The sequence below is a fragment of the Nannobrachium achirus genome, assembly GCF_963921795.1.
Source record: "Nannobrachium achirus genome assembly, chromosome: 19".
In the NCBI taxonomy this organism is placed as follows: domain Eukaryota; kingdom Metazoa; phylum Chordata; class Actinopteri; order Myctophiformes; family Myctophidae; genus Nannobrachium; species Nannobrachium achirus.
The window spans coordinates 41,298,641-41,311,471 of NC_137826.1; the positions used below are offsets into that span (position 1 = coordinate 41,298,641).

General features: G+C 43.0%; 2 protein-coding genes across 3 annotated transcripts in view; both read right to left on the reverse strand.

The window, feature by feature from the left end:
• Positions 1–4,238: 4,238 nt before the first annotated feature.
• On the reverse strand, positions 4,239–12,235 carry LOC308304531 (coagulation factor IX-like). 2 transcript variants are annotated; one of them, XM_080749150.1, is made up of 8 exons: positions 12,102–12,235; positions 11,285–11,475; positions 11,168–11,192; positions 10,927–11,040; positions 10,094–10,225; positions 8,647–9,068; positions 8,002–8,134; positions 4,239–7,547 (listed from the first exon to the last, which is right to left on the reverse strand). In XM_080749150.1, exons 1-8 carry the CDS (start codon positions 12,193–12,195, stop codon positions 6,979–6,981), a joined length of 1,680 nt encoding a protein of 559 aa, XP_080605276.1. In that variant the 5' UTR covers positions 12,196–12,235; the 3' UTR covers positions 4,239–6,978. The 2 variants fall into 2 exon arrangements, with proteins under 2 accessions (XP_080605276.1, XP_080605275.1); XM_080749149.1 differs by having other exon boundaries at positions 11,285–11,478; positions 12,102–12,233.
• The window catches only part of hspa4a (heat shock protein 4a), a 460,486-nt gene continuing 451,893 nt past the window's right edge, over positions 4,239–12,831 (reverse strand). The window contains exon 20 of the mRNA XM_080749148.1: positions 4,239–6,694. The gene's annotated coding sequence lies outside the window, so the exon portion shown is untranslated. The remainder of the gene's footprint in view (positions 6,695–12,831) is intronic.

Here is a 12,831-nt window from a genome sequence, read left to right on the forward strand (position 1 = left end):
TTTCAAAAATAGCAGATCTACAAGCTCGCAGCGTGGCACTCGGTGCAGCCCTGCGAGGTTGTACAGGTATATCTGCTATTTTTCAATAGCTAAAGTTACTAGGGCCCCTCCACCTTGGGCCCTAGTAACTCAGTCCCACTTCCCCTCCCCCCCTTGTGACGCCCCTGCACACACACGCACGCACACGCGCAGACACGCACAACTTACACTGTTATAAAGTTAATATATTTTTAAGTCTGTTCATGGCCAGGAGAGAGTGACTATAGCCAGACACATTCATCTGCCGATCAGACTGAGGCACAACATCAACGACAGACTATATAGTCTTCAGTCTAACGGGACATTGTTATCACTGCAGAAGAATTCGGGCTGCGGAACCTGAACCTCACCTCACCTCAAGACAGCTGCAACAATGCAACTCAGCAAAACTTTCATGGGACGATGACGGGTCTGCCTTTTCCAGCAGTGCTATGTCAGATGTTTTATTTTGGGGAGTTTGGGCGTTGGAACTGACTTGGGAACGGAGGTGTCTTCTTTGTCTTGATACGTAATTATTTTGGACTTTATTCGAGCTGTACCATTTTCTATTTTCTTATTATGTACCGTCATGATTGTCACCATGCACACACTAGGGCATTAACGAAAAAGTCGACAAGTTGACTGAGTCGACTTCATTACACAAGTCGACTCCCACCAGACAAAGTCGAAAGAAAAAAAAAAGGAAAAAAAATATCCATTGTATAAACTTTTCAGGCCGTGACCCCCAGAATAATCATATTTTAACTGGGGACCCCCACCCTGACAAGCACTAAGAATTGAGGCGTTAAATTTGGTATAACACGGTTCCATTGTGACAACGCCTCGTGAACATGTAGATCGTCTATTTTCACAATTTCTGCCTCTATTTGACAATTTGGACAATGTTTAATTTGTCATTGTAGAGGTATTAAAAGTCCTTAAATTGGCACTTTAGAAATGTGAAGATACCCTCTATACACTTAAACTTTATGTTGGTTTGTTTACAGTTGAGTGAGAAAACAATGTTTCACATTAAGTTAATCATCTGGGGACCCCCCAAAATAATTGAGTGGTCGTGTGTGATGTGATGACGTCATCAAACGATAAAGTCGACTTCAACTCAACTTTTTACTGAGTCGAGTCGACTTGCAAAAATCACAAGTCGTTAATGCCCTAGCACACTCTCACACACCAGATCCACGTCGTGGGCCCACACAGGTATCCTAATCATCATGAGCCTTGTGCCAAACTATGAAGATACACCCGTTTCAAACAGCATAATTGTCGTGGCTTTGTTTTTATATCACTGTGTCTTTATTCTTCTCTGCTGCTGAGCCTTACCAGTTGATGTCCAGTCAAAAAGTCATTGTGAAGTAGCTGGTCCAGCGAGCAGCTACCAGAGATACTCTTATGTAAATACTGTAGAAGAGGCAATATTTTTACATGCTTGCTGGCTTTCGTGCGACTGTGTGCTCCTTCCATGACACGTTGACTTTGTAGGCTCCTAAAGTGTCAAGGGGGGGAGAGGGGTGTAGGAGCCTGTATGGTGGCCTGCTTCAATAGGAAATAAGCTGTGAAACATCTGAAAACATATTCTGAAAAAGTTCCACCACCGCGTGAGCTGCTCTTGCCTGCATATTTTTTGAGGATCTAAACTGCTTCTGCTGCTCCTGTTTGTTTTTGTGTTCCTTTGCTGATTCCAACAAATTATAGCGATACAGCTCTTCCGTCGGCGAGTCAGAACCCTCCGAGGTTACTAGAGCTTGACCGATGAACTGGTCGGCCAGTTTTATCAGCCGATGTTGGCCTATATCACTATGGCCTATCACAGATGTACGTATCAGCGAATATGTTGTCAGACGTTATGAAAAATGTTTTTTTTACAGAGCATAATACAGCAAAGGGTATTTTAGAATTTCTTCTACTTCTATTTGTTTTTATTTTATAGTTATTATTACATTCCGGGTGAAAATGACTGTCGATAGTAAGTAGTAGTTTTTTACTCCCCGATATTGGTGTTGACATTGGCCTGAACAGTCCTGTAACGGTCGGCTATAGTGGTTACTAGTAACTGACCCACTGATGGAAGAGTTGTAACACTCAAACTACCTGTGTGAGGAGTTTAAAGCTTTATATGTTCCCTTCTCTGCATGGACTGCTGCCTCTCAGCACTAAGCTATACCTGGCACTTTATTTACACCAATGGAGAGGGGCTAAACTCAGTGTTGGGTAGAAGCTGTGTAACTCTATAATCCTCACTATTTAACATTACGTAAGGGATATTTGTTGAAGGATTACATGTACACTTTTGAATTAGAGTTGCGGCCACACTGATTAAAAATGTCTACGTTTGTTTAGATTTTTTTCCATCGGGTGTGTGTTTGTTGAAGCTGCGTTAATCTTTTCATGGACAGAAAAGTTGCCATAGACTTAAAGCTGTACTGTGGAAGCTGCTCAACTAGTGGTCAGTAGCGGTATTGCTTTTTTCGGCCGGAGTCGCCGCGGACCACCGGAACGAAGACTCGCTGTGATTGGCCGGTGGTGTATGACCCGCGCTGTGATTGGCCGGTAGTGTATCATGTGGGAGATGACATCATTTTGCCGGGAAATTCTACCCCCCTCACAACTCATAGAAAACATATAAAGAGAAGGCTTCAGAAGCTGAAAATAACAGAGTGGGTGTTCTAAAACTTTAGCGATTTAACAGTTAGGACAATTTTAAGATTTGTTTTATAAAAAAAGTTACATGGTATAACTTTAACATTTTTGAACGGGATGTATATTATGTTTAATTTTCCATCTAGCCCATGGAATCAAGGAGGCTGTGCAATAATTGCGTTCAAAGGAATTCCAAAGACTCGCCATCACATTTCTGTTCACCGATGGATCAGTGTGGCTGCACCTTTTATTTTGTAGTTATGAAAAACAGACATCATTATATAGTTTGTCCCAGCCTAATAATTTACACATGCTGTTGAAAGCCATAAGGAACTGTACATTCAGACTATTCTGCAGGGAAGGTAGGTCTGTTAGGCTCCAACTGAGCACCCTGAAGCTTCGTTTATACTTATACTATACTATATGTCACACAACGGTGTAGCCTACTAAGCCTAGGATGTTTTTCTTGAAAATCTGTTATTTTTGGCGAGTGACATGTATTGTACCTGTATCTAAGTCAGGGGTGGGAAACTTTGATGATGGAGAGGGCCTCTATATTTCCACACTCACTCCAGCATTACTGTCGGGCTCGGGCAGAAAGGTCTTATCTATATTAACTTTTTTCATAAATGAATGCCCTACGGCCTACGTTATTCTATGTCACACAAAAGTAGCCAAAATAGCTGCTCAAAACAATCTCAAACCCTGTGTTTTGAGCTTGTTGATATTGTATGTAAATTGTATACAGTATATTTTGTATTTCAAATGCATTTAGTTTTACTTATATTAACTTTATGAACCTAAATACATTGGACATAAAATATTATACAATAACAGTTTAATACTAGTAATTAAGCTAATATTATAGTAATTAAAGCGGGTCATGTTTGGAAATGTAACAGCTGAAATCAATAATATATAAATCAGTATTCCGATATTAACCTGCAGGCCGCATTAAGTGACGGTGGGGGCCATACGGGGGCGGCCAGTTGCCCATGTATGACCTAAGTCTAATTTAGGCTAAAAGGAGCTCGAATTGATTGGACAAAGACATTTTTATTTCTTATATTTTTAGGGATTCAGTTCGAAGATCAGCACTGCATTTTTACTCATGTTTTACTGACTTAATGTGACATTTTCCCTTAGTGAATTACTGTATAACCTTGAAGAACTTAGCATTAATTATGCAAACACTGTAGATTAACTCAGGTAACAGTCAGGAAAAAACGTCATGACTTTTCACAGGAGTATAATGAGTGAAGGCCATTACTCTTTACACACCAGGGACGCTATTTTTGTGTGATTAAAGCTGCATTCTGTAACTTTCACGTCTGACCCGAGATTCCATGCCATTACCAATGTGCTAATAGATTATGCCTGCTAGCTCAGGAAAGAAATTGAATTTGACCACTTGCCACTTGTCAATGTCAACCAACCTATCACAGGATCTACATTTCCCAATAGAAGAACAGGGGGACATAATGCAACCACTAAAGTTGTGCTATACTTAGTACTTGTACTCTACCGTACAAATTGGACAAAATTACATTTTATTCACAAAACAAGTTATGAAGTAAAGCTTTAATTTTCCACAATATACAGTATATTTAACTTGTCTGTGTCACAAATAAATGTGAATATTACGATAAAGCAACACAATTTCTATTCGTAACCAGGTTGATTTTCACCATTTCTGTATTGTTTCTTTATCATATCCCCATTGTATAAAGACCTTAACTAATAAGAAAGTAATTCGTAATCAGCCCCAGTTAAATCATTTTTAGTAATCTGCCCAACACTGGCTTAGCTGCAACAGTCAAAATTGGTGTGACCTTTTATTTAATTTAAACAGTCTGGTCTCCGATGTTTGTTCACATTTTTCAGGAGACCTGATGTTTTGCTGCTTTTGCAGACTCTGCAATTTTGTGAATGTGAAATTATTGTAAGAGGTTAAATGTATATTAAAATGCTAACTGTATATGATTATTTTTCCCAAGTATAAGCACAAGATTTTGTTTGATTCGACCTGACTGCGGTGCCTTCTTTCCTCAGGGTTTTAAAGGTGTTCATGCTTGGTAGAAGAGTTTCATAATATGCACGTCATAAATGCTGTGAGACCGCATAAATGACCAGCTGGCCAAAACCAGGTCAGGTCATCAAACATCGCTCGCAAGTACTCGCACACTTTTAGAATCCATGTCAGTTTCGCAGGACTCTTTCCTTGGTGTTTCACCTTTTAAACCCTAACATTTAAAGGACAACTTTGTTTTTTTACAAGGGTTCATATTTTAGATTGTAATTAGAGAAATGAAAAAGTGAGTGTTAAAATGTTTTCATTTGCTTCGTTCTATTGTTTTATCGCGTTTACCGTGCTAAAATGTGGGGCATGCGTAGTTTGCGTACGCATTGGGGGCATGCGTACAAGTGGCTAAATATGTCTTTTTAGACACAATAAGCCAGCGGTTTCTTTATTGCTATTTACAGTAACACTTCTAGCCCCCATAAGTCACATCCAACCATGAGGTTGCGTTGTATCTTGGGAATGAGCTTATTCTGTGTAAAATGACATATTTAGCCACTTGTACGCATGCCCCCAACCACTGAAATAAGAATCTCTAAAACAATAGAAAGAAGTAAACTAAATCATTTTAACACTCATCTTTTATATTCTTTAATTACAATCTAAAATATGAACCCTTGTAGTAAAAAACTAAAGTTGTAATTTAACTTCACTAATATAATGCCTAAACCTAACCTCAAAACCCTGGGCGAAACACCTGTGGGAAAGACATCCTCCCTCAACAAAGACCACACCTCTACTGTCTCAAGGTGGGCTCCAGGGACGACCCAAAGTCCCTGGAGATCAAAGATTGATAGGAAACAAATGGACTTTTAACTGCCAGAGTGTGCCCAAATGAACCCATCTGTACGCTCGATGAGTTAAAATGAACAGAGGCTTTACTGTGTAGATTGACATCCCAGGGATACAAAATATTATCAAATGTTTAGAACAGGGGTCTTCAACAGGGGACCCATAGGGGTCCTCAGAGTTACTGCAGGGGGTCCTCCAAATCTTTGTGTGACCTTTTTTTCCTTTTTTATATTAACCACTTGAACCCTAGCGTCCATATTCTGAGGACTTTAGCCGAAAATAGCAGATCTACAAGCTCACAATGCCTCGCGCTGCGAGGCGTTGTGAGCTTGTAGATCGGCTATTTTTGGCAAAGAGGTTTGGTGTAGAGCTGGAAAGAGCAGATTAAGTACAGAGTGAAAGCTCAAGTTTATTAAGTATTGACGGTTCAAGTGGTTAAATAGCTGAAACACCAATTTACGTAAATCCAAAATACACCGATGATTGTGCTGTCAAACAATATTAAACTAAGGAATCTATGATAAGGTATTGTGGGTCCCTGCATCATCTCTCTCTCTAATAAGGGGTCCTTGGCTTGAAAACATTGAAGACCCCTGGTTTAGAATGTTCAGGATGAGTGAGGACTGTGGGGAAGGACGAGATTCTGGATGGGGGTTAGGTGTTAACATGTGAGAGTGGCATGCATACAGTAGGTGTATTTACTATGTGATTGTGACTGGAGGAGTGTCTTGACAGATGTAGAGGGCGGTCTTTCTTGACGCCTGAACCTGCATTCATCATTTAACTGACAAGCATGGGGAATGCAAACCCAGGCCTACCCAGATATCCAAAAGAAATACTTGGCTGATTTACTACCTCATTTAGTGAGTAGCACACACTAGAAATAATAGCAAATGATGGCATGACCAGTGCAGACGAATGTGCATTAAGACGATTGGCGCGTAGCCTTTCACGCAGCCCTGTAATGTACAGAACGTGTATATTTCTGAGAAGAATCTGGCTTTGTGCCCAGTCGATGCCCAGAGCTGCTTACAGCAGTGGTTCTCAAGGGAGTTCCAGGGGGTCCCCAGCTAAATGATAGTTAAGAACCAAACAAACCCTTATGGGTCTGTGACTCAGAGGGTGTACAAATGGAACCAAATGGACCTGTTACCAAATGGACCCTAACAGGTCCCTTTGTTGCATTTGTACACTTTACACATAGTATAAATTAAGTATAAATTAAGATTGATTTTACAATGTAAATTGGGGTCCCAGAGATAGAAATGCCATCTGGTCTGTAACCTAATACATGTCATACTGGGGGTCCCTGAAATTAAAATCTTCTCTTATGGGATTCCTTTGCATATCTTTTCAAATGGGGGGTCCGCGGGCCAATAAGTGTCAATTTCGGGGGTCCGTGGCATGAAAAAGTTCGAGAACCCCTGGCCTCACAGAGAGTTGCTGACTTGGAGCCCCGTCGTGTGGCTTATCCACGGGTAGTAGCGTGACACGCGGGTGTAGATGCCATACTTCCCCTCCTTGGCGCACTCCTCCCCCCAGCTGACGATGCCGGTCAGGAACCAGGTGCCCTGGAAGTTGGTGGAGTGGGGCCCGCCGCTGTCGCCCTGGCACGCGTCCATCTGCAGGTTCTTGTAGCCAGCGCAGAACATGAAGCGTGTGATGTGGTCGCGGCTGCTGCTCTTGCACTCGGTGCGGTCCACGTAAGGCACCGCCAGCACCTGCAGCTTGGGGGCCTCGGGCCCCTGGAACTTGAGGCGGCCCCAGCCGCTCACCAAGCTTCCCTGCTCAGCGTTCCTCATGATGGTCTCGGTGAAGTCCGTGGGGCCCAGGCAGATGGGGAGCCGGTGGTCAGAGAGCTCCACGGGGCTGGCGAGCTTCAGCAGGGCGATGTCGTGGTTGTAGCGGGACTTGCGGGCGTCGTATTTGGGGTGGAGGTGGTGCTCGGCCACCGCGTGGTCTTTCTCGTTGCCCTCGATGCGGGTGAGGTCATGCTCACCTGGACAGGGGCGCAGGCAGGTGCACACATAGAAATCAAAAGAGGCTTGAGCCCCTGCCCTTTTAACCATCTCTCTCTAGAGACCATGAATGCAGTTTTTACTGTGGTGGAAGAAATGCAAAATGCCTCAGTTTCCAGGCCGTATCTGAAGGCAGCATTCAGCAGAATTCTCTTTTCTGAACTCTCCTGAACATACGTTAAAATAATTTAATTTGTCCTCTGCGGGGTCGTGCCCCGAAAATAGCTGACCTACGAGCTCTCAATGGGTCGCACTGCGACCCGCTGAAAGCTCGTAGATCAGTTATTGTCCATTTTATTTTGCCAAAAGTTCCCCTTTAGGGAATTTCAGCCTCTTCTTCTCTAAAATTATCTGCACGTCCCTGACAGGGCGCGTTGGGACTGGGAGTGGATGAATGAAAAACTGTGTGAATTTCTTTCATAAGCTTGTAATTACCTGCTCTGACGATGAAAGACTGATTAGCAGCTTTGATCTCCTCCAGACAGTGGGCAGCGGTGATGACCCACACCTCACTGAGCAGAGAGCCGCCACAGAATGGCAGCTTTGACGGTAATGTCATCAGGGTCACCTACACACGCATACAAGCATGCGCACACACACACGCGCGCGCACACACTTTCAATCAATTGTGGCATTTTTAAAAGGGGGGTCCATTTGTCTTCTCACTCACAGACACACAGGTATGTACAGTAGGCCTAAGTCCTATTTAAAAATTAACCACTGTTTTCTGGAAAATGTATAACTCAGCCTCTGTAGCAGTTAGAAACAAAATTCCCAAACTATTTGATAGCTTACACCTTTGGCTTTCATTGAAAAAAAATCTGAAAAACGTAAAATATTTTTCTCAAAAATACATACTACATACTGTAATACACAAAAATGTGTACCCGTCCAGAATGGGGTTAAACATCTGTGTCTGACACACACACACACACACACACACACACACACACACACACACACACACACACACACACACACACACACACACACACACACACACACACACACACACACACACACACACACACACACACACACACACACACACACGTCCCATTGTGTGTCTCTGGCCCCCACCTGCCATGGTATCTGTCCCAGCTTGGCCTCTTCGCCTCCGACTACCTTAGTCCACGGGTTGACCACTGCCGTGATGTTGGCAGTGCCACCGCCATAGAATGCCGAAGTGTCGGATGCTCTCCTTCTGCGCACTAAGCGTCCGCTGCCGTTGTTCACGACTTCAGTGGGCACCGAAGTCGTGAAATCCGTCGACAAGACGTCCCCGTCTGCCGAGGATGTAAAGTTCAACGTATTGCTGTCATCATCGCTATCGTTCCTGTAAAAGTTGTAGTCCCAGTCGTATATCATGTCGACCTCGTCCTCCATGGTCGCGTTTAAGGTCCCGTTGAAGGAGCGAGGCCTGCCACCTCTGCCGGGGGCTCTCGGCGGGGGCCTTGTTCTGGGGAAGAGCACCGTAGACAAAAGGCCGCATGGGAATTGTTCTGGTGGTAAAAAAAGAACAATGGCGAGATGAATAAAATCAAGGCTCTCATCCATAGACTATTAAAAGGGTCAGCATTTTGTCTGTACCGTATTTGTTTGTATTCATGCAGTTTTAATATAATTGAGCACAATGTGTTTCAAGCATAGACTGGCTCCAGTGTTGCCAGACGTACGATAATTATCGTATTTGTACGATAATTTGACCCTCTGTACGATGTACGATCAATAATTCAAAAAATGCCCAAATGTACGATAATTTCGGCATATCATCAAAAAGAGCGTGAATTCACTATTTTCCCTGGCTGCTGATCTGGGATCTGGTTTGGCTTCTCAAAATAAGCCAGGAAATCAGTCAATCTGACCCTAGATCTGTACTTGGAGCAGTTGGAGGCATTAAAAACACTGGTTGCATCTTTCCAGACCAGTTTCAGGCTTTTATTTGTGTAAGCTCCAAGAAGTTGCCTGCCTCCACACAGCATATCTGATGCGTTTTTGTCACGCAGGAGTCTAAAACGAGGTCGTTTCTTACACTAAAGACGCATTTTTTGGTGAAATTACGTTTTTACGCGAGTGATTTCTCTTTTTTGGCCGTGTACGATAGTTTCATGTCAAATACGATAATTCTGAGCCTCCGGTACGATAATTCAACATTTCCCATCTGGTAACACTGACTGGCTCTCATCACAAATCTCCTATCGACACGAACAAACATAAAGAAGCTACACCTCAAAAGGATTATAAATTCTAAACAATAACAGAAAATATCATGGTTGGAGGACTGGGTTAGTTATCATTGTTAATTTAATCTATTAAAGGAGAATTCCGGACTAGACGTTTTATTAGGTTCATCTGATGTTATGATATCCCAGGCAGAACGATCAGTTTAAAAAAAAAAATCCCTATCTCGAGTCTACTGTGTTTACATCTCTCTCTCTCGCAGATCTTGTACCCACACTGGAATTCTACTTTAAATTAAGCCTAGTGCTGTATGCTATGTGTGTAGTTTACAGTTAATTCATGTTACCTGTGGGCTCGCAGCTTGACTTGTCTGCACCTAGCCTGTAGCCACTGGCACACTGACAAACAGCGCGCCTTTCCTTAATCACACAGATGTGAGCGCATCCACCATTGTTGTCTTCACACTGCTTGAACACCTCTGGAGACAGGTGAGAAGAATGAGGATTAGTAACATAACCACGGCCAGGGAAGCCACATAGAATTCTGTGCCCCTTGTGAAAATATTGATGCTAGACACCCAAAATGTTTTAACTATAATCTAGATACGTACTTACATACTTCATTGTACATCAAATAGCAAAAATTAGGGAAGAAGGGTGCATTTATATGGCACCTTTATCCGAGGACAATGATTGTGCATTATTCACACACACATTCATACATCGTTGTCAGGAAACCATGCAAGGCACCAACCTGCTCATCGGGAGCAATTAGGGGTTCAGCGTCTTGCTCATGGACACTGAACCCCTAATTGCTCCCGATGCACACAAAGCATTGCAATGCCCAATGATCTCGGTCATGAGACTATGAAATGATGGTCCATGTTAGTAGGAGGGGATCCCCTATCCTCCGAATACTCAGAAGCTACAAAGCGTCTATTAAACAGATATCAAAGTCAATATTAAAATCTCCCAGAACTATAATTTCTGAGTTGGTATACTTACTGGGAGAGCAACTCTGCCAGCTGATCAATAGACCTAGCATCAGCTGAACGAGACCTAAATACCATTTACAACAATGGAATTCCAGTAGTATACCCAGATCTATCTTTTGAGCAATAAACTCAAAATATAATTGATTTCCAGGTACAGTACAGTACATTGTAATGTTTATACTCACCTATCTCACAGTTCTTGCCACTGAAATTCGGGTTGCAATAGCAAACGTAGTCGTTCACCCCGTCTTTACAACGACCCCCATTCTGACAGGGGGGTGGGTCGCACTGGTTACCATCTACACACACACACACACACACACACACACACACACACACACACACACACACACACACACACAGTTGTAATCCACGGCTAATTCACACAGGACTTAACATCTGGGTTCTGCTGGGCTCTCTGCTTACCAACGTAGCCTGCCCAAAACTCCAGCTGAGAGAAAGAGAAATAAAACTTCAGGGCATGGTTTCTAGACATACAGGATAGTGTGCGTACGCGTGAGTGCGTGCGTGCATGACACTTACAGTCTTCTCGTCGTTCTCAAACACCTCCCTGGCCTCCTCGAAGGTGCATCTCTCCTCCAAGCACTCCCTCTCCAGGTTGTCTCTCTGCAACTCCTCAAAATGGCCGCTGTTGTGGCGCCGCCGGCGCCCCAGGATGGCCAGGGCAGACTGACGAGTTGCAAACACCGAATCTGGAGGAGGCACATCCTGTCCTGCTGAGGTTCAAACAAGTAAACATGAAAAGACTGTAGTCAAACATCTGGGGAGTGGTTATCCATCTGATTAACTCCAGCGACACATTACTCTCACCAATCTCTTGCTAACTTCTAAACATTCACTATACAATTACAGTATAAGGTTTATACTATCCTAAATAGGACAACAAATAGTTACATAATACAACAAACAAACTAAACACTTTGACACTTTCCACCAAACAATTTCAACACCAACCAGTTTTACTGACCTACTGTATCACTTGGCAATTATATTAAACCGGTTGCCTTGGAGATGACCTGGTGGTCATTATTTGCAGCCAGGTCATGGATCAAAGTAAGGCAGATTTGGACTTTCCTATCCTGTCATACAGTAAATCAAAATATAGGCGCACCTATTACAAAAGTAATGTATCTGTTGTTCATAGTATTAGTCCCATCAATAGTCGAGTTAATCACAGAGTAAAACATGTCTCCATAGCTATTTGTTATTGTTTGTTCACAGCAATATTACAATATCATTGTTTACTTTTAAGCGATAAAAGTAGTAAGTGTACATACATGGTGGTACATGTATGACACCATACCGTCTTCAGTAACTAAGATGATTTCATGTCTCTTACCTGCATCTCCCTCTGTGTCTCCGGCCCCCAGACTACAGCATGTGTCCAGCAGTAAGCAAGCAGTTGTGAGCAGCAGTAAACACAGCCTGGCCATCTTGTCTGCGCAGATCTGTGTGCTGGGCTCTTTAAAGAGCTGTCAGAACTGAATCTGGCTGAGGACATCAGACCGATGTCCCACTCCAAAGTACATCTCTGTTTACTCACCTGGGAGGCCTGTGTGTGTGTGTGTGTGTGTGTGTGTGTGTGTGTGTGTGTGTGTGTGTGTGTGTGTGTGTGTGTGTGTGTGTGTGTGTGTGTGTGTGTGTGTGTGTAATAGAGAAAGTGAGTGCCAGAGAGAGTTACTGTAAAGACAGAGAGGAAATGTGTGTTATAGCCTACGTGATAAACGTGATTATAGTGAGTGACAGACGTAATACAAATATGTCTTATCAACTGGAAATGTCTCTTTCCAGCTACAGGTATATCTGTGTCAGATCTGAGCTACAACAAATATTGACTGTGTGTCACTGTTGATGAGTTAGACTAAGTGCACGGTGTGTGTCATGTTTTACTATCTTCTGGTCCCCACGGAGAGAGAAAATCAAAACTTGCCAGGGTTATGATCGGTCCCCATGAGGGAAGCTGTAGTTTTTATAACAAGCACGTACTGTATCCTCCCTCTGTTTGTAATCTGTGATGAGCTGTTGGGTTTGCGTTGTAACATTTTGGACAGACAGACAGATTGCCTGAC